Source organism: Mobula birostris, chromosome 31 (genome assembly GCF_030028105.1).
Source record: "Mobula birostris isolate sMobBir1 chromosome 31, sMobBir1.hap1, whole genome shotgun sequence".
NCBI classification, from domain to species: Eukaryota; Metazoa; Chordata; class Chondrichthyes; order Myliobatiformes; family Myliobatidae; genus Mobula; species Mobula birostris.
In genome coordinates, this window is record NC_092400.1 from 38,258,700 (window position 1) to 38,280,117 (window position 21,418).

At 44.6% G+C, this 21,418-nt stretch overlaps 1 protein-coding gene across 1 annotated transcript in view; it reads left to right on the forward strand.

Moving 5' to 3' along the window:
* LOC140190999 (aspartate beta-hydroxylase domain-containing protein 2-like) overlaps positions 1 to 21,418 on the forward strand; it is a 74,326-nt gene that overhangs the window by 22,102 nt on the left and 30,806 nt on the right. Inside the window, exon 2 of the mRNA XM_072248042.1 lies at positions 12,720 to 13,841. Within this exon, the coding sequence (XP_072104143.1) occupies positions 12,956 to 13,841 (886 nt within the window). The 5' untranslated portion in view covers positions 12,720 to 12,955. The remainder of the gene's footprint in view (positions 1 to 12,719; positions 13,842 to 21,418) is intronic.

The window sequence follows — 21,418 nt, forward strand, 5'->3', positions numbered from 1 at the left end:
AACCAGGATTATCAATGTCGGGGTTGTTGTACATCTTAATTTTCATATTCGTGTAGGGAGGGTGGGTAATAACCCATAGGATAGGCTGAAGGGCTTTCTGTGTCATCGTAGTCTCCATTCTCATCATTTGCACCTCGGTCTCTCTGAGGTCCCCTTTTTTCTTGGCGGACTCTTTGTATAAATACCCCTGTGGGTGTAGGGCAAAAGCACCGGCTGACTAGGGACCATAAACATCAGAAAAGTGCAATAAGTATGAGTACTCCTGCAATGATGATAGCGTAATGTAGCATTATACCGCTCCATCCTGCAAACATGCCATTAAAGGGTCACCATCCCCCTTTTGACCTAAAGCCATGCAGGTCGGCCCGGATTTTCCAGATTTTATTAACCTCCTTTTGAATGTGAACGGAAAGAGAGGTGATGTTCTCTGATTCATCTGGGATGTAGGTGCAGCACTCTTGTCCTATAACGGCAAATGCATCTCCTTTTTCAGCCAGAACAAAATCAAAGGCCACTCAGTTTTGTAAAATAGTCTATCTTAGCACCATCATTTCAGCGGTAATGGCCGTCACCTGATCCTGGACGCCATCCATGGCCTTAGCGGTGCTATTGGCCATCTCCTCCAAAACTGCATCCAGGTTGATGATTTCCCTTGAATTGTGGGCTGCCCCGTAGAAGGGGAAGGCTGTCATCCAGATGCGCTCTGGTTGTGAGATTCCTTGCTTTTGCTGTAGAAGGGAAGGGTGCTGGTCCAGGGTTTTCAGCATTCGCATATGGGGTACAAGGTAAGCCAGGAAGCAGCATCCCATCCAACTTCTGCTCTCCTGTTGGGTGTCCCATCGGCTAGCTATCTCCTATGAGCCGCCAGTGGGCCCTTTCCTCACAAACCCATTGAGTTCCGTTCAGGGGGCGAGGTGGTTTGGCATTGTATAAATGGCACAGGTGCTATTGCCCAGAAAGTAAGTCTTCTTACCTTTGAAATTACAGTAGCAGATATTATTTGCTGGTTGGTCAGATCTGACAATGGTGGGGGGCCATGATGTCTGACCTCCCCATCGGATGGCTTTTTCCGGGGGCAGGGGGAAGGTGTCGAATGTACCAACCATCAAAGAGGGAATGATTTCTTTCAACAAAGTACGCACCACAGTATTGGCTTTGTTATCTGTGGTGGGATATGCTTCCATCCATTTACTAAAAATTATCAAGAATTGCAAGACGATACTTACAGCAGTGCACACATGGTAATTCGATAAAATCGAGTTGTAGTTGGCAGAAAGGGTATTTTGGCACTGGGGTATATCCCTTTGGGCATGGGGTGCCTTTTCCTGGGTTATGGTCTTGGCATATCAGACATCGCCTGGCAACATTCTCTGCTACTTTCTCCAGGTCCGGGTTCCACCACGATTCCAAACATTGCCTTACCTTTCCCTCCTTGCCAAGGTGAGTATTGGTATAGACAAAATCTACAATATAGCCCAGTATAGTTTCAGGTATGCAGACCTGACAGGCAGGAGTAAGCCAGAAGTCCTCGGTTGGTGAGTAAAAACATCCAGCCGATTCCCAGGGGGCTTTCTGTTTTTCAGAGGCATCCCTCTGTAAAACACGCACATCCTGGATGTTATTCCATTATTCAAGAAAGGGATTAGAGATAGCCCAGGAAATTATAGACCAGTGAGTCTTACTTCAGTGGTTGGTAAGTTGATGGAGAAGATCCTGAGAGGCAGGATTTATGAACATTTGGAGAGGCATAATATGATTAGGAATAGTCAGCATGGCTTTGTGAAAGGCAGGTCATGCCTTAAGAGCCTGATTGACTAAACACATTGACGATGGTAGAGTAGTAGATGTATGTATGGATTTCAGCAAGGCACTTGACAAGGTAACCCATGCAAGGCTTATTGAGAAAGTAAGGAGGCATGGGATCCAAGGGGACTTTGCTTTGTGGATCCAGAACTGGCTTGTCCACAGATGGCAAAGAGTGGTTGTAGATGGGTCATATTCTGCATGGAGTCCGGTGACCAGTGGTGTGCCTCAGGGACCCCTACTCTTTGTGATTTTTATAAATAACCTGGATGAAGAACTGGAGGGATGGGTTAGTAAATTTGCTGATGACACAAAGGTTGGAGGTGTTGTGGATAGTGCGGAGGGAAGCGGAACATTGATAGGATGCAAAACTGGGCTGAGAAGTGGCAGATGGAGTTCAACCCAGATAAGTGTGAAGTGGTTCATTTTGGTAGGTCAAGTATGATGGCAGAATATAGTATTAATGGTAAGACTCTTGGAAGTATGGGGAATCAGAGGGATCTTGGGGTCCGAGTCCATAGGACACTCAAGGCTGCTGGCTGCTGCGCAGGTTGACTCTGTGGTTAAGAAAGCATACGGTGCATTGGCCTTCATCAATCGTGGGATTGAGTTTAGGAGCCAAGAGGTAATGTTGCAGCTATATTGGACCCTGTTCAGACCCCACTTGGAGTACTGTCCTCAGTTCTGGTCGCCTCACTATAGGAAGGATGTGGAAACCATAGAAAGGGTGCAGAGGAGATTTACAAGGATGTTGCTTGGATTAAGGAGCATGCCTTATGAGAATAGGTTGAGTGAATAGATCCTCCTTTTTTCCTTGGAGCAAAGGAGGATGAGAGGTGACTTGATAGAGGTGTGCAAGATGATGAGAGGCATTGATTGTGTGGATAGTCAGATGCTTTCTCGCAGGGCTGAAATGGCTAGCACGAGAGGGCACAGTTTTAAGGTGCTTGGAAGTAGGTACTACTTCAGGGGTAAGTTTTTTGACGCAGAGAGTGGTGAGTGCGTGGAAGGGGCTGCCGGTGACAGTGGTGGAGGTGGATGCAATGGAGTCTTTTAAGACACTCCTGAACAGGTATATGGAGCTCAGAAAAAAAAGAGGGTTGTGGGTAACCCTAGGTAATTTCTCAGGTAAGGACATGTTCGGCACACCTTTGTGGGCCGAAGGGCCTGTATTGTGCTGTAGGTTTTCCATGTTTTATTCTCAATTCCAGGCATATCCTTTGATTCGGAAACGGGGGAATCAGTTTTTCCCTGGCGATTTATCATTTGGGGAGCAATCAGAGCAGCTTGTTTCGCAGCTGAGTCCGCTCTGTTGTTTCCATGGTCAGTCTCAGTAGTACCTTTAGTGTGTGCAGAGCGTTTAATAATGGCCAATTGTGAAGGAAGACAGATGGCGGACAAGAGGTTGTCGATGTAAATTTTATAAGTCGTGGGCGTACCAGAGGAGGTGACGTAACCCTAGTTTTCCAAAGTTGGCCAAAGTCATGAGCGACTCCAAAGGCATATCTAGAGTCTGTAAAAATGTTGGCTGATTTCCCAGTGGCTAGGATGCATGCTGTAGTGAGTGCAAGGAGTTCAGCGTGCTGCGCCGAGTAAGAAGAAAGAAAGGAAGCAGACTCCACATTTTCTATGTCAGAAACAACAGCATAGCCTGCATGACGCTGGCCTTGGTTGTCTATAAAGGAGCTCCCATCTACATAGAAGATTAAGTCTGGGTTAGCGAAGGGGACGTCAGTCATGTCAGGCTGGACTTCTGTCAGTTGGTGATTTATTGTTGCACAATCATGGGGTGGTCAATCTAGACTCTCAGGAGGGCATTCTAAAATGGCGGCTGGGTTCACGGTAGAATGGGAAAAATGGAGAAGGGGGTTCTGTAGGAGGACCTCATGTAGTATCCTTATATTTGTTCAGAATTGGACAAAATCAAAAATCAACCTTTCCTCACAAGTAAAGAAAGCAAATATTCCAATATAGAAGATTGCTCTTGCCACTCACTGAAATGTTATGTACTAAAATTTAAATAAACTTCTTCCCTTTAGATGACCTCTGTGTTTTGCTTTGGAAGACAGAACGAGACACTTCTTTCTGACAAGGCCACAGATTGTTCATACAGCTACAATGATAAATAATGAACGTCTTTATCTGATTTACAGCTTTCTTAGAAATACTTTGTCTTGGGCCGGCTGGTGGCGCAATGACATCAGCGCCGGACTCTGGAACGAAGGTCCCCAGGTTGGAATCCAGTTGGGGCTGCTCCCGAGTACGCTTTCCATCCGTGCCAGGTTGAGTGTCGAGATCGCAACTCAACCTAGTAAAATAAAAGGGAAAAATACTGCGAAATGTCTGTGTGAGGAGTGGCGCGCCACACAGTCCCTCTCTCGCTTCGCGCCTTGTAAAGGCATGAAAAAAGACATTGTCCCGCCAACATCACATACGCCAACAGAAAGAGAAATACTTTGTCTGTGCAAACTACTATCTAATTTAAAATGGCTTTCTGAAGCGCGAGTGGATTCTGACCAGTTCATATTGTTGACTTTAACCTTGTCGGCCACCTTGCTGGCTGAGGCATGGAGGAGGAGAGCACAGTACTGTGGGGGCTGGTTCCCTGCTGCGTACAGCGGATCTCCCGATCGTGCAGAATAAATGGCATTAAAGCGTCCTAGGAAATCATCGGGGGTCTCACCTTTCCTGGGTTTACACTCTTAAGACCTTCGTTACATCTGTGGAGGGGGCCAAAACATGCGACAAGGTGTTCGATGTATTTTCAATCATCTGTAGTTTGGTTTGCCCGGTTGCAATTAACTGGTCGTAGTTGCCGTGTCCGAGTCGAATGGTGAATCGTGTCTGATTGGTAGGAGTATAGCCATAGGGAATAAATCTCGGGAGTTAGCAGAATAAATAGTCAGGACAGTTCTTAAGTAACTACAGAACCCTTGGGGGTCAACCTTCTTGTCAGGGGCAGCATTCAGTGTACCACAGAGTCTGGAAGGGGTCCAGGGCTTATAGATTTGCATGGTAGGTGCTTGTCCCACCACACCGGCTTGTGGGTTAGGAATGATTGTCATGGGCAATTGATACTGAGTCTGTATTGGTCCCAGTAAAACCAATGGCCCTTTTTCAGGGGTCTGCTCCGGGAGAGGTCCAGTCTGACTGCGCGTGCGGGCAGAAACAGGTATTGGACTTCCCAACCGTTCTGGAGAAACTACATCGGTCGGTGGTAATGCAATGGCTGTCGAGTTGGCGATTGAGGTACCAGGGCAAGAACCATATAGGGGTGGAGAACTGGACCGTGGTAAAACTGGTGCTGTCGCAGTTGTGGTAGTACAGCGGAATTATTAGGTAGCCTTACCCATTCCCAATTATCATCAGTATTGTTTAGGGAATTGGTTGTAATGTCTGAATAGAGGCGGGGTACCCCAGAATTATTTTTATTTTCCATATCCATTTTCCCTTTATTTCTTCCAGGGCCAGTATGTTTTGGCTCTGATACAATTTCTTTCTCCGTCTCCTTTGTCTGTTTCTGTCCCTAATCCCATTCTTCACAAATCGCTCTCAACTCTTGCCACTCCTAGGATTGCCTCTTTTATGTCTAACCCTCTTTGCTTAGCGTTATCGGTCCAACAATTTAAGATATGTCTGTCTTTTATTTCTGCCTCTTGTCGCCGTAGACCAATCAGTCGACCATACTCTTTCCCTGCCTTCCCATTCCATATTCTCTGTTCTGCCTGCCATACTAAATTTAAATCAAATGTACCTCCTGCAGGCCAGTTGTCTTCCCAAATGTTTAGACAATTAGTCTCAGTTTCTTTTCATTATCTGGATATTTGTCTATTATTTTCTATAACGGTCTACTCCCCTCCCCCCCCCCCTTTGTCTAAGCATCGATTCCAGGGGACATGAACCACCCATCTTGATTCACTATTCCGGGAGATACGAACTGCCCATCTTGATGTACTATTCCAGGGGACTCGAACAGCCTGTCTTGATTTGCTATTCCCTTTGGATCCCGTCAGTGGATTTTAGCCACCAAAATGAGGGAACAAACAGAGTCGTCAGAGAGCAGAGAGGAACCAAGGTTAAAACTTACTTTGTGGGCCTGTCGTCTCTGATTCACCCCAACTTATTCTGTCCACTTATTCAACTTCGGCGAGGGGTCCACCATATATTTGGACCCTGCTCACAGCACCAAGATGTTAATCTGCCTCTCTACCAGAAGCCTTTTGTTTCAGACCCAGAGAATAACTGTCAAACACAATTTACTTAAAAGTACATACTGTTTATTAGTAAGCTTGGATTCTCAGTTGGCAACGCAGAATCTCTACTCACTGAACTTGAGAAAATCTGCAGCCAAGTCAGCCCAGAATACTGTTTGGAGCTGTTGATGTACATTGTTAGCACATACAGATAAGGGTAGACTAAGAAGCTTCTCATGGAACAAACACTTCTTCGTTCATACATTATTCTCACAGAGCGACTTGTCAAGTTGCCAATAAGTCAGTTAGGTTCTAGCCCTTTTAAGTCAGCATATAATTCCTGAGGTGGAGCTGAGGTGCTTCCTTTGAGAAGGTGGGGCTGAGGTGCTACATATAGATTTATGGTCCAGTATTTGTCTAACAAAATAGAATGTTCTCTATTCAGGGAGATGATCCTGTATTCACAGGACTTGCTAAGTGTTCTTACCAGTGATGCCCAGAGACTCCAGACAGTCTTTCTTTGTTCTCATAAGGGGTTATTAACTAGTCAGCATTCTGTATCTTTAAAGATGAGGTATCTTTTGTGTTTTTTTTTACCTTCGCAGATTACATGCTGCCACTATAAATACTGAGTATTGCAGTACTGCAAGACAAATTAGAACAGCCCATCTTCATTCACAATAATTGATGTTTTAATTTGCACAAGCAGTTAGTGTTAGGATCTTCAAAGTATCATCTTGTTGTTAAATAGTATGTTTTTTTACAGCGCTGTTCAAGCCCTTCGGCCCATGATGTTGTGCCAACCTTTAAACCTCCCTGTGACTGTGGGTTTCCTCTGAATGCTCCGGTTTCCTCCCACATTCCAAGAGAAGTATGAATTAGGAGTAGTAAGTTGAGGGTGTGTTCTGTTGCTGACACTTGCGAGCTGCCCCTGGCGCATCATCAAACTGTTTTGGTCGTTGAAGTAAACGATGCATTTCGCTGTGTATTCTGATGTTTTGATGTACATGTGACAAACAAAGCCAGTCTTTCTTCCTTTCTATTTCAAGTTCAATTAAGTGCCTCCCTTCCACATAGCTGTCCATTTTTCTGTCATCCATGTGAATATCTAAGAGTCTGTTAAACCTCCCTATTGTCTCTGCCTCTATCCCTGGCAGAGCTTTCTGTGCACTCACCACTGTGTAGAACAAAAAAACCTCTAACATCAACCCTATGCTTTCCTCCAAACACCTCAAAATTCTGTCCTCTCATATTTGCCAATGCCACCCTGGGAAAAAGACAGAGGCTCTACATTCCATCAATGTTTCTTGTCTCCTGCACCTCTATCAAGTCATCTCTCCTTCCTTTATCCTAGCTCACTCAACTTTTTCTCATAAGACATGTTCTCTAATCCAGGCAGCATCCTGATAAATCTCGTCTACCCCCTCTCTAAAGCTTCCACTTCCTTCCTATAATGAGGAGACCTGTGAAGAAAATAAGCTTCAGTATGATCCATTTAGGTCCAATCACCTTATGTTTTCACTTTCAATGAATTTCAAGCTTATCAGCAGATATCCTGTGAGAGCTGGAAAGAGATGTGCCTCATTTCATGACAGTGAGTGGTGCCAAGTCAGAGTTTTTGGACAGACATCCAGTCATATTTTGTCAGGACGTACCCTCGGCTGTTCTGAGAACAAATAATGTGCTTGTGAGGTGGAAAATGCTCATCACAACAGATAACAATGAGCAAATTGGAAGAGAAGAAATAGAAACAGGTTTAAGACATCAAACTGCTTGAGTCTGTGCCAGTGAGCAGCGAGAACAGTGCTTATCCTGTGAAGTTCATAACCTAACTCATTGCCAGAAGCAGTAGAAATTACATATAATCAGAAGCATTTTATAGAAAGGAGCATAGGGTTGGGAGAGTGGGAAAGAGTCTTGTTGTCGCTGTCTGTGTTGTTCTGCTGAACATCGTGGACATGCTATGTTGGCGCCGGAATGCGTGGAGACACTTGCGGCTACTCTCAGCACATGCTTAACACACACAATGCATTTCACTATGTCTTTCAATGTACGTGTGGTAAATAAATCGGAATCTGAATCAGTATCTGAAGGAGAAGCAAAGGAAAGAAGGAGGACCATAGGTATTAAAGACATGAAATGCAAAGCTATATAAAATGTTCAGAAGGGAAACAAAGTACTTCAATGGCTAAGTAAATATTTACATGGTAGAAATTAAAATATAAGACAAAATAGTTCTTGAATCCAGTTTCCAACAGTTACGTGGATTTCCAAACTGGGTGGAGATCTTGGAATTTTCAGTCCTCTGTAGACAAAATATGATCAGCTGGTTCATCAAAGTTCAAAAACTGGATGAATAGTAGCTAGGTTTACATGGAACCCACTCTGCTGAACTATACTGTTAAGCCCAAATAAATCTTAGTGAATGTTAGTCTCTTTGCTGGTCTCCTCCCATACTAGTTATCTGGTGCAACACTTTCCCCAGATCTCTCTAATCCCCTCTTTCTCAAGTGTGATTATTTTGTAAGCCTCCCTAAACAGATACATTTTGAGAATTCTGTTCTATAGCAGATTTTTGAAGTCAGCCAGCGAGTGTACGGTTCTCAGATTCAGAACGTAAAGAATTAAGTATCTTTATTGATGTAACCTTAGATATTTCCAACTGATTTTCCTGGAAAAGGTATACCTTCTGACTCCTCAAATCCTGCCTGTTGTTTGAGGTATAAATCAGATTATGAGTGCAGATTTAACAAATTTAAAGAAGTTTAAGACTACCTGTGATAAAGCAGCTATCATGATTGGAAGCCCAGCAAGGCCTTAAAAAAATATACATCCCTTCCTTCAGCAGTACATCGAATTTGCAAGCTCTACTGCGATTGCTTATCTTGCACCAAGCCCTAATCCAACAGTCTACATTTCCCAGAAGACAGCAAATGTTGTCTGGGAATGTCACTATATCTGGGAACTTCTCCAAGTTGTACACTGTCCAAACTAGTGATAGCCATAGCCCAGTGGGTAATATTCTCAGAAGTTTGAGGGATCAATATTTTAAGCTGGCAGCAAAAAAAAAAAAACAAACTGTGACAGCAGGAGTTCCCAACCTTTTTTATGCCATGGACCAATAACATTAAACAAGGGGACATGATGGATTCCATGATGCTATTTTGAAGTTCTTCCCACCATCCTAGCCAATAATAGTCCTTGCCACACACACAAAATGCTGGAGGATCTCAGAAGGCCAGGCAGAATCTATGGAAAAGAGTATAGTTGATATTGCGGGCCAAAATCCTTCATCAGGTCTTGGCTCAAAACATCGACTATACTCTTTTCCATAAATGCTGCCTGGTCTGCTGAGTTGCTCCAGCTTTTTGTGTGTGTTGCTTGGTTTTCTCTTATCAAGGATAGTCCTTATTCAACATTACCAAGACAGGGTTATGTGGATATTAGCACATTTTCAACAAGGCCAAATTTGTTCTCAAGTGCTAGTTGTAACTGGGGCAAGAATTATTCTTCTGATTTTTGAATGCTTATGTTGGATTATTGTCTGCATAGTTTCGTACTACACTTGCTGTTAATAAATTGGGAAGATTTTCTGAAGGACTGTAAGATTCTTCTGCTTTTATAAAAGGGTCAAGTTCACGGGCTTTATTCTATCGAGCATGGTGTGATCTGCAGCCTCTGATGAACTAATCCATTTCATCAGGGTGTGAGGAGGATGGGAGTGCATGTTGAAAAATAATGTGCAGAGAGAAACAGATGTAGTGTTTCAGGTGACCTTTCAGAACTGAAAGTGAGACTTCAAGTGATGCTCATGTGTAAATTAAACCAGGTAAATATTGGCCATTGGTTTTGGAAGTGGAATCATTGCCTGTAATAGTGCTGACTTGCTAAGCATTCCAGCACTTTGCGTTTTGATATTGTGTGACCAACAGTTGATTTACACCTTGGGAACAGAAATTTAAAAATGGTTGTTATAAACTCTGTTTATGCATCCAAGTATTTTCCTTTTGGACTTCTTCAAAGATCTGATCTATTCTTTATATTATCTATATCTGAAGAACAATTAGTTAAGGGCTTCAGGATTTTATCCCAGCAATTAAGGAAAAGCAATGTTAGAAGGTTGTGACTTGGAATCTGTAGGTAATAGTGCTCCCTTCTAGATCACGAGTTTGAAAGACAGTGCTAAAGAAGCCATTGCAAGTTGTGTTGTATTTTGCAGATTGTGTTCACTCGAGGTATAGTGCATAAGTGGTGGGAGGAGTGAATGTTTAGATTGGAGATGAAGTGATCTGTTTTGACCTGGATGGGGCTACCTGAACATTGGGTGAGCTGTTAAGTGACAAATTGGTATATATCTCTTAAAAAGAGGGAGTGAGAAAACAGGAAACTTCAGGCTATTTAGCTTAACATTTGTCAAAGGGAAAATGTTAAAAGCTATTATTAAAAACATTGTAACAGAGTAGCTAAAAAAATTCAACATACTCCAGCAGAGTTGACATTGATATGTGAAAAGGAAAACTTCTGACTAATTTCCAAGAGTTTTGTGAAGAGATAACATGCTGTGCATAACGAGGTAAACACAAGAGATTCTGTAGATGCTGGAAATCTAGAGCAGCACACAAAATGCTATAGGAACTCAGCAGGTCAGGAAAGGAATAAAGAGCCGGCTTTTTGGGCCAAGACCCTTCATCAGGACTGTGGATAAAGAGGGAACTGGTGGATGTACCATACCTAAATTTCAAGAAGCAATTTGATAAGGTGCTTCAGCAGAAAATAACCTTTGCTCAGTGTTAACTGAAATGAGCTTGTTGTTTCACGGGGAAAGTTTGGGCTTGTACCTACAGACTTTGAAAGAGTGAGAGCAGACTTAACCCTCAGGGGTTTTGATAGGGTGGATGTGGAGAGGATGTTTCCTCTAGTGGGAGAATATAGGGCTTGGGGGTCAGTATTTAAAATTAAGAGGGCATCCATTTAAGACAGACGAGGCATTGTTTGTCTCTCGATGTCATGAGTCTCTAAAGCTGTCAAGTCAGTAGAGACAAAGGTATTTGAATGTTTTAAGACCATGGTAGATAAACTCATGTTAAGGAAGGGGGTGAAGGAAAGAATATGGAGTTTGAGTTACAATCCTTCTAACTGCTCATACAGTTACACAAGAAACTGCAGATGCTATAGTCTGGAGTGAAAAACAGTCTGTAGCATAAAAGAGAGCGAAATAATTGTTACTTACTCCAGATCTGAAGCTGTACAAAATAACACACTGCTATAGGAACTCGGTGGGTTGAGCACATATGCTTGTACATTCACTTCACTTGGGTTCACGCCTCCTTCCTAATTTTAAAGTTCTTGATATAAGGCATCTTTGTCATTCTTTAGAGAGACTCTCTCTTGATGGTTGTTTCACTGGTATATTTTTTCTCATCGAAGTGTAACCCTCCATCACCACCATATCAGTAAGACTGATCAATACTTCCACCCACTAACCCACCTCAGCATATCCCACCTCACCACCACTCCTGTTAGTCACTTTATGTACAGATACTCCTGTACCCAGCACCACTTTTTGTATGTAAGCTATCTTGTGTTCGGTGCGCTGCGTTAGTCTGGGGAAAGACACTCTCCGGCCCTCCAAACTTGTGAAATCTCATTTGTGTGGATGCTGTGTGATGTTTTCCCCGTTACAAATCAGTACCACAAAATAACAAACAGTACACCTTATGCAGTTAAACAGTTTAGCTTTATGATTCTTAATTTGACGAGAGGGTTAGTAAAGAAAACAAAAGAAAAGGGCCCACTTTAATGAAACAGTCTATTGCGCGTGTTGGAGCTCACGACTTCCCATCCATTCGTTCTCCATCAATGTCCCCCCCTGGGCATAGTCAAGTCCTGACCCCATTCCACGTCCACTCAGTCCTGCAGTCTACAACCTCTCCGTTCTGGCATCTCTCCATCTTCCGCCGAACAAAAGCCCCCGAAAACCTTCTGTCGGACACACAAGAAAGAAGCAACAGGTCTCTCACTTGGATGGCGCACATTCCAAAGCCCCATTATCTCTAGTCATAACCCAAACACTGCTGCTACAGAGAAACCATTACATTAGGAGTGAAACCTTACAGAGTGTTACATGTGCATTACAGAGTGTTACATGTGCATTTATATTTATCATGTTTTTTAATTAGTGTTCTTTATCTTTTTTGTGCTGCATCTGTTAAGTATAACATTAAGTTGTTAGAACGCAAATTATAGAAGAATATTCCTGAGAAAGTAATCTGATGTTTTTTGAAAAAACTGAATAGTGTTGGAGTCTACTTGTGATTCATTGTCTTAACCTGTATACTAATGGTCTTTCAAATTGCCCTTTTGTGTTTGAAGCTTTCAGTTTTTAGTTAATTTCAAACAAGACAAAATGAATTTGTTAATTGTTTACCTGCATATTATTTTAGTCAACTTTACATCCTTTATTATACTTAATTTTCAAGATATTACAGTGATAAATCATCTTAAAGTATTGCTTCATAAAGATGATTTTGTTTCAGTGGGTTGTTCTGTTATTTAGTTTCTATTGCTCAGCATTCCATTTTTGCAAAATCATTCCAGGCATGCACTGGCAAAAGGTTAACATAAAACAATGTTTAAATGCCAGAATTGTTTGTAATATTCTCTGAATCCAGTATATTACAGAACTAATGAGTATATGTCTTGTCTCTGTGCTCTTGTTTGTAGGACCTGAGGCTTTAGCAATGCTGCTTTATATCCAGATGCTCCAATACAGCAATCTAAATCAAGGCTAGCTGGTTTTTCTCCTATGCAGCAAGAAGATCGTGGTTATGTGTTTGTTCTGTGAGACGAGCAGACAGACTAAATGTGTCCAGGCTGCCAATACAGTGCTTGGGAGCCAAAATGCCATCTTTGCCTGTCGATTAGGCCACAGTTGCTTTTCTTCCACTTACTAACACCGCATGGTGTGGGTGCCTGTGCACAAGTCGAAGGCTGACAACATTGCCTTGCTACACCGATCTAATACGAATCTTGGGAACATGTTTGTTGAGTGGTTGACAGACTGGGACCTGACACTGGACCGCATTAAAGGTTTGGTGCTGGCAAGCTTGCACGCAGTGCGGGAGTGTGACGTAACGGCTGTGACCACCTTTGCGTGCGTCTTGGGGCTCTTTGTGTGGTATTGCTACCACGTAGGCAGTGAGCAGCCCCGCAGTCACACACCGGTGAATGCCATCATGCAGAATGCTGACATAAATGGGTTGCAGAATGGTTACACGTGCTGTCAATCCGCCGATTGCATAAGGTGCACCCATAACGAGGGACGCAATCAGAAACTGCATCACAATCTACAGGAGTATGCTAAGCACTACTCGTGGTCAGGAATGGGACGGATCCATAAGGGAATTCGGGAGCAGAGCCGATACTTGAACACTAGACCTTCCATCCAGAAACCAGAAGTTTTCTTCCTGCCTGACCTGCCCACGACTCCATATTTTTCACGAGACGCCCAGAAGCATGACGTAGAGTTGCTGGAGCGGAACTACCAAACCATCCTGGCTGAATTTGAATTGATTTTCAAGGCATTCTCAAACTGCAGCCTTCCACAGGGCTGGAAGGTTAATACCACCCCAAGAGGCGACTGGTTCACCTTCTATCTGGTTAACCAGGGCATCTGCCTTCCCAGTAATTGCAGAAGGTGCCCTCGGACGTATCGATTACTAGGCAGTCTTCGCACTTTCATCAGTAATAATGTCTTTGGGAATGCCTGTTTCTCTGTTTTGAGTCCAGAAACACTCATCACCGAACACTACGGACCCACAAACGTCCGGATCCGCTGCCATTTAGGTGTGTGAGTACTTGATTTTTAACATAATTGTGCTTTGTGTGGCGGGCAGTACTGGTATGGCTTCTCTTTTCTCTTTAACGCCTTCTTCAATATCAAATGGGGTGTCATGATAATGAAGACAAGGGACTGCAGATGCTGAAATCTGGAACAAAAGAAAACATGTTGCTGAAAGAGCTTAGCAGGTCAGGCAGGATCCGTGGAGGGACATTTTGGGTCAAGATCCTTCATCTGGACCAAAAGGTAGAGGGGAGATCATATGCCTTTCACTCCAGGTGATGGGTCTTGCATCTGGATCAAAAGATAGAAGGAGGTGATGTACTTTCACTCCAGGTGAAGGGTCCCATATTGAAATCTCAATCATCTATTTCCATCTACACAAGCTGCTTCACTTGCCTATTTTCCTGACCCCCCCCCCCCCCGTTATAAATTCTGGGCTGACGGATTGGGACTCATTCAGGACCAGTATTTATCTTGTTTGCTACTCATCACCAATTACTGGTTACCATGAACTTACCATGTACAAGCCAGCTACTGTATTGTGTAGCAACTTCCCCACATTAATAAAGGTTAATTGAATTCAGGAGGCTAGTGGTCATGAAAAGAATTGTACTAATGCAGCTCTGGTCTTCCTGTGAATAAAGTGTTGGAGCGATTTACCAGAGTCACCATCTAGTCCGGGTATTCTGAAGTGCCTTACACTACTTTCTTCGGCAGTTTGAACGGGGCACGACTGCGCAAGCACGTGGAAGTCAGCCTGTGAGACAGCAGGAGAGTTTAAAAAGCGAGCAAATTGAGAAGGGGCAGTCATTTCTTCGGCAGTTTGAACAGGGCACATGAGACAGCGGGAGAGTTTAAAAAGTGAGCAGATTAACGGAGCGGGCGACAGAGTAGTGGGAGACAGAGTAGGAAGGCTTTGGCTTGAGAGGCTCCGGAGAGGAGAGGCTCAGGACGAGGTAAGGCCAGGTAAGCTCCTTTAATTACTCTAATTAACTTATGCGTAGGTAATAGAGACAGCAGTTAGGGCAGTCAAGTGCTCAATTTGTAGTATGTGGGAAGTCAGGGCAAGCACAATTGTCCCTGATGACTACACCTGTAATAGGTGCATCCAGCTGCAGCTCATGACAAACCGAGTTAGGGAGCTGGAGCTGGATGAATTTCGGATCATTCGTCAGGCAGAGGCAGAAATAAACAGGAGTTACAGGGAGATAGTCATCCCTGAAAGTCAGGAGGCAGGTAGCTGGGCGACTATCAGGAGAGGGAAGGGGAATAGACAGGAAGAGCGGAGCACCCCTGTGGCCGTTCCCATCAACAATAAGTTTTGGATACTGTTGGTAGGGACGACCTACCTGGGACAAGTTGCAGTGGTCGCGTCTCTGGCACTGAGACTGGACCCTCAGCTCAGAAGGGAAGGAGGGAAAAGAGGAGAGCAGTAGTGATAGGGGATTTGATATTTAGGGGGACAGATAAGAGGTTCTATGGAAGAGATCGAGAATCCCGGATGGTCTGTTGCCTCCCTGGTGCCAGGGTCCGCGATATCTCGGATCGAGTTCTCGATATTCTCAGGAATGAGGGTGAGCAGTCAGATGTCGTGGTCCATGTAGGGACCAATGACGTGTATAGGAAGAAGAAGGAGGTCCTGCAAAGAGAGTTTAGGGAGTTAGGTGCAAAGTTGAAGGATAGGAATTCCAGGGTTGCAATCTCAGGATTGCTACCCGTGCCACGTGCTAGTGAGGTTAGAAATAGGAAGATAATGCAGCTAAATACCTGGCTAAGGAGTTGGTGCAGGAGGGAGGGCTTCATCTTTCTGGACAATTGGGCCTTGTTCCAGGGAAGGTGGGACCTGTTCTGACTGGACGGGTTGCACCTGAACTGGAGGGGAACTGACATCCTTGTGGGAAGGTTTGCTAGTGCTGCTCCGGGGGGTTTAAACTAGATTTGCAGGTGGAAGTGAACCAGAGTGTTAGAGCAGATATTGAGGTGGAGGAGGATAAAGGTCATGCAAGAACTGCAAGTATAGTGCATGGAGTAAAGCCGGATCTAACATATAAAGAGGCTTTGAGGAAAGAGAAGCAGAATAAAGGGTGTAAAGGTAGTAAGGTAGAAGGGCTAAAATGCGTGTACTTCAATGCGAAAGCTTCAGGAACAAAGGTGGTGAACTGAGAGCTTGGATACATAAATGGAATTATGATGTAGTGGCCATTACAGAGACCTGGCTGGCGCCAAGGCAGGAATGGGTTCTCAATGTTCCTGGATTTCGTGCTTCAAAAGGGATAGAGACGGGGGAGAAAGGGGAGGAGGAGTAGCATTACTAGTCAGGGATACTATTACAGCTACAGAAAGGGTAGGTAATGTAGCAGGATTCTCTTTTGAGTCAGTATGGGTAGAAGTCAGGAACAGGAACTCTATTGGGAGTATTCTATAGCAGCAGAGATACCGAGGAACAGATTGGGAGGCAGATTTTGGAAAGGTGCAAAAATAACAGGGTTGTTATCATGGGTGACTTTAACTTCCCTAATATTGATTCGCACCTGATTTAGACGGGGCAGAGTTTGTTAAGTGTGTCCAGGAGGGATTCCTGTCACAATACGTTGACAGGCTGACTAGGGGGAATGCCATACTAGATCTAGTATTAGGTAACGAACCCGGTCAGGTCACAGATCTCTCAGTGGGTGAGCATCTGGGGGACAGTGACCACTGCTCCCTGGCCTTTAGCATTATCATGGAAAAGGATAGAATCAGAGAGGACAGGAAAATTTTTAATTGGGGAAGGACAAATTTTGAGACTATAAGGCTAGAACTTGCAGGTGTGAATTGGGATGATATTTTTGCAGGGAAATGTACTAAGGATATGTGTCGATGTTTAGGGATCTCTTGCTGAATGTTAGAGATAAATTTATCCCAGTGAGGAAGATAAAGAATGGTAGGGTGAAGGAACCATGGGTGACAAGTGAGGTGGAAAATCTAGTCAGGTGGAAGAAGGCAGCATACATGAGGTTTGGGAAGCAAGGATCAGAGGGGTCTATTGAGGAATATAGGGTAGCAAGAAAGGAGCTTAAGAAGGGGCTGAGGAGAGCAAGAAGGGGGCATGAGAAGGCCTTGGCGAGTAGGGAAAACACGAAGGCATTCTTCAGTTATGTGAAGAACATAGGGATGACAGGAGTGAAGGTAGGACCGATTAGAGATAAAGGTGGGAAGATGTGCCTGGAGGCTGTGGAAGTGAGCGAGGTCCTCAGTGAATATTCACCAATGAGAGGGAACATGATGATGATGAGGACAATATGAGTGAGGTTGATGTTCTGGAGCCTGTTGATATTATGGGAGAGGAGGTGTTGGAGTTGTTAAAATACATTAGGATGGATAAGTCCCTGGGATATTCCCCAGGCTGCTCCACGAGGCGAGGGAAGAGATTGCTGAGCCTCTGGCTAGGATCTTCATGTCCTCGTTGTCCATGGGAATGGTACCAGAGGATTGGAGGGAGGCGAATGTTGTCCCCTTGTTCAAGAAAAGTAATAGGGATAGTCCGGGTAATTATAGACCAGCGGGCCTTACGTCTGTGGTGGGAAAGCTGTTGGAAAAGATTCTTAGTCAAAGTCATAGTCATACTTTATTGATCCCGGGGGAAATTGGTTTTCGTTACCATTGCACCATAAATAATTAAATAGTAATATGTAAATTATGAAATAAGTCCAGGACCAGCCTATTGGCTCAGGGTGGCTGACCCTCCATGGGGAGAAGTTGTAAAGTCTGATGGCCACGGGCAGGAATGACTTCCTATGACGCTCTGTGTTGCATCTCGGTGGAATGAGTCTCTGGCTGAATGTACTCCTCTGCCCACCCAGTACATTATGTAGTGGATGGGAGACATTGTCCAAGATGGCATGCAACTTGGACAGCATCCTCTTTTCAGACACCACCGTCAGAGAGTCCAGTTCCATCCCCACAATATCACTGGCCTTACGAATGAGTTTGTTGAGTCTGTTGGTGTCTGCTACCCTCAGCCTGCTGCCCCAGCACACAACAGCAAACATGATCGCACTGGCCACCACAGACTCGTAGAACATCCTCAGCATCGTCCGGCAGATGTTAAAGGACCTCAGTCTCCTCAGGAAATAGAGACGGCTCTGACCCTTCTTGTAGACAGCCTCTGTGTTCTTTGACCAGTCCAGTTTATTGTCATTTGGTATCCCCAGGTATTTGTAATCCTCCACCATGTCCACACTGACCCCCTGGATGGAAACAGGGGTCACCTCTCCTCAGGTCTACCACCAGCTCCTTAGTCTTTTTCACATTAAGCTGCAAATAATTCTGCTCACACCATGTTACAACGTTTCCTACCGTAGCCCTGTACTCCCCTGCTGATGCATCCAGCTATGGCAGAGTCATCAGAAAACTTCTGAAGATGACAAGACTCTGTGCAGTAGTTGAAGTCCAAGGTGTAAATGGTGAAGAGAAAGGGAGACAAGACAGTCCCCTGTGGAGCCCCAGTGCTGCTGATCACTCTGTCGGACACACAGTGTTGCAAGCACATGTACTGTGGTCTGCCAGTCAGGTAATCAAGAATCCATGACACCAGGAAAGCATCCACCTGCATCGCTGTCAGCTTCTCCCCCAGCAGAGCAGAGCGGATGGTGTTGAACGCACTGGAGAAGTCAAAAAATATGACTCTCTCAGTGCTCGCTGGCTTGTCCAGGTGGGCGCAGATACGGTTCAGCAGGTAGACGATGGCATCCTCAACTCCTAGTCGGGGCTGGTAGGCGAACTGGAGGGGATCTAAGTGTGGTCTGACCATAGGCCGGAGCAGCTCCAGAACAAGTCTCTCCAAATTCTTCATGATGTGGGAGGTGAATGCCACTGGTCTGTAGTCATTGAGGCCGCTGGGGCGCGGCATCGTCGGCACAGGGACGAGGCAGGATGTCTTCCACAGCACAGGAACCCTCCGGAGCCTCAGGCTCAGGTTGAAGACATGGCGAAGTACTCCACATAGCTGAGGGGCACAGACTTTGAGCACCCTGGTACTGACACCATCCGGTCCTGCAGCCTTGCTTGGGTTGAGACATTTCAGCTGTCTTCTCACCTGTCAGCTGTGAAGCCCACTGTGGTGGTTTCATGTGGGGAAGGGGTATAGTCATGAGAGCCGGGGGCGGGCGGGACTGTGAGGAGGGGTAGGAGGGGAGATTGGAATATGTGTTGGTTGGGGGCCGACAACAGATGACTCATGTGGGGGATGGGCAGGGGCCACAATGTCACAAAGAACAGATTAAGATAGGATCTGTGGGCAATTAGAGAATCATGGTCTGATCAGAGACAGTCAGCATGGCTTTCTGAAGGGCAGATTGTGTCTAACAAACCTGATAAGAGTTCTTTGAGGAGGTGGCCAGGCATATAGATGAGGATAGTGCAGTGGATGTGATCTGTATGGATTTTAGTAAGACACTTGACAAGGTTCCACATAGTAGGCTTATTCAGAAAGTCAGAAGGCATGGGATCCAGGGAAGATGGGCCAGGTGGATTCAGAATTGGCTTGCCTGCAGAAGGCAGAGGGTGGTGGTGGAGGGAGTACATTCAGACTGGAGGATTGTGACTAGTGGTGTCCCACAAGGATCTGTTCTGGGACCTCTACTTTTCGTGATTTTTATTAACAACCTGGATGTGGGGGTAGAATGGTGAGATGGCAAGTTTGCAGAGGACACAAAGGTTGGTGGTGTGGTGGATAGTGTAGAGGATTGTCAAAGATTGCAGAGAGACATTGATAGGATGCAGAAGTGGGCTGAGAAGTGGCAGATGGAGTTCAACCCAGAGGAGTGTGAGGTGGTACACTTCGGAAGGACAAACTCCAAGGCAGAGTACAAAGTAAATGGCAGGATACTAAGTAGTGTGGAGGTGCAGAGGGATCTGGGGGTACATGTCCATAGATCCCTGAAAGTTGCCTCACAGGTAGATAGGGCAGTTAAGAAAGCTTATGGAGTGTTCACTTACATAAATCGAGGGATAGAGTTTAAGAGTCACGGGGTAATGATGCAGCTCTATAAAACTCTGGTTAGGCCACACTTGGAGTACTGTGTCCAGTTCTGGTCACCTCACTATAGGAAGGATGTGGAAGCATTGGAAAGGGTACAGAGGAGGTTTACCAGGATGCTGCCTGGTTTAGAGAGTATGCATTTTGTTCGGAGATTAAGGGAGCTAGGGCTTTACTCTTTGGAGAGAAGGAGGATGAGAGGAGACATGATAGAGGTATACAAGATATTAAGAGAATGGATAGAGTGGACAGACAGCGCCTCTTCCCCAGGGCACCACTGCTCAGTACAAGAGGACATGGCTTTAAGGTAAGGGGTGGGAAGTTCAAGGGGGATATTAGAGGAAGTTTTTTTTTACTCAGACAGTGTTTGGTGCGTGGAAAGCACTGCCTGAGTCAGTGGTGGAGGCAAATACACTCGTAAAATTTAAGAGAGTGCTAGACAGGTATATGGAGGAATTTAAGGTGGGGGCTTATATGGGAGGTAGGGTTTAAGGGTTGGCACCACATTGTGGGCCGAAGGGCCTGTACTGTGCTGTACTGCTCTGTGTTCTACCTATAATAAAGATATAGAACCACTTGCATTCATTTTAAGAGAACTAGAATATAAAAATAAGGATATAAGGCATTGGTTCGACTGCACGGAGCATTGTTAGTAGTTTTGGGCCCCTTATCTGAAAAACGGATGTGATGGCATTGGAGATGGTCCAGAGAAGGTGCACAACAATTATCCTGGGAGTGAAAGGGTTAATGTGCAGAGAGCTTGATGGCCCTGAGCCTTTACTTACTGGAGTTTAGAAAAATGAGGGAGGGATCTCATTGAAACCTGTTGAATATTGAAAGGCCCAGATATGGTGGACCTGAAGAGGATGCTTCCTATAGGATGTTTCCTAGGACCTGAGGTCACAATCTGAGAGGAACGTCCATTTAGAACAGAGATGAAGAGGAATTTCTTTAGCCACAGATAGCAGTGAAAGCCAAGTCATTAAAGCAGAGAAGGTTGATAGGTTCTTGATTAGTAAGAGTGTCGAAGGTTACGGAGAGATAGTAGAAGAATGGGGTTGAGAGGGCCATGATGGAATGGTGGATCAGACTCAGTGGGTCAAATGGCCTAATTCTGCTCCCATGTCTTATGATCTTATAGGCTTTGTTTCTTCTTTGTTGATGTATGTTTATACCTTTGCTGAAAGATTAATGTTGGTAATGTAATTGTCACAGTTTATAAAATAATAGTCTTGAAAATGAGTACCAAATTGGTAGGTGCAGTCAGAACTAAATAGCAGGTGAAAGTCGTTCAGTGATTTGCATGACAGCAAACTTGAAGCAATTTATGCTAGAAACAAGAAGCTGGGAAGTTCGGTAGCTCAACGAGTTAATGGTTTATACAGTGATCTTCTAAATAATAGAGATCAAGAGCTTAATTGACATTCCATCTTAACGTCAACGTGTTCCACCATTCAGTACTTGGTGATGAACAACCTCCAACTGCTGCAGTTCATGCCATTGCCTCAGGGATGACTCAGGATAGCAGCTGCAACAACACTGCACCCTATAATCTTGTTT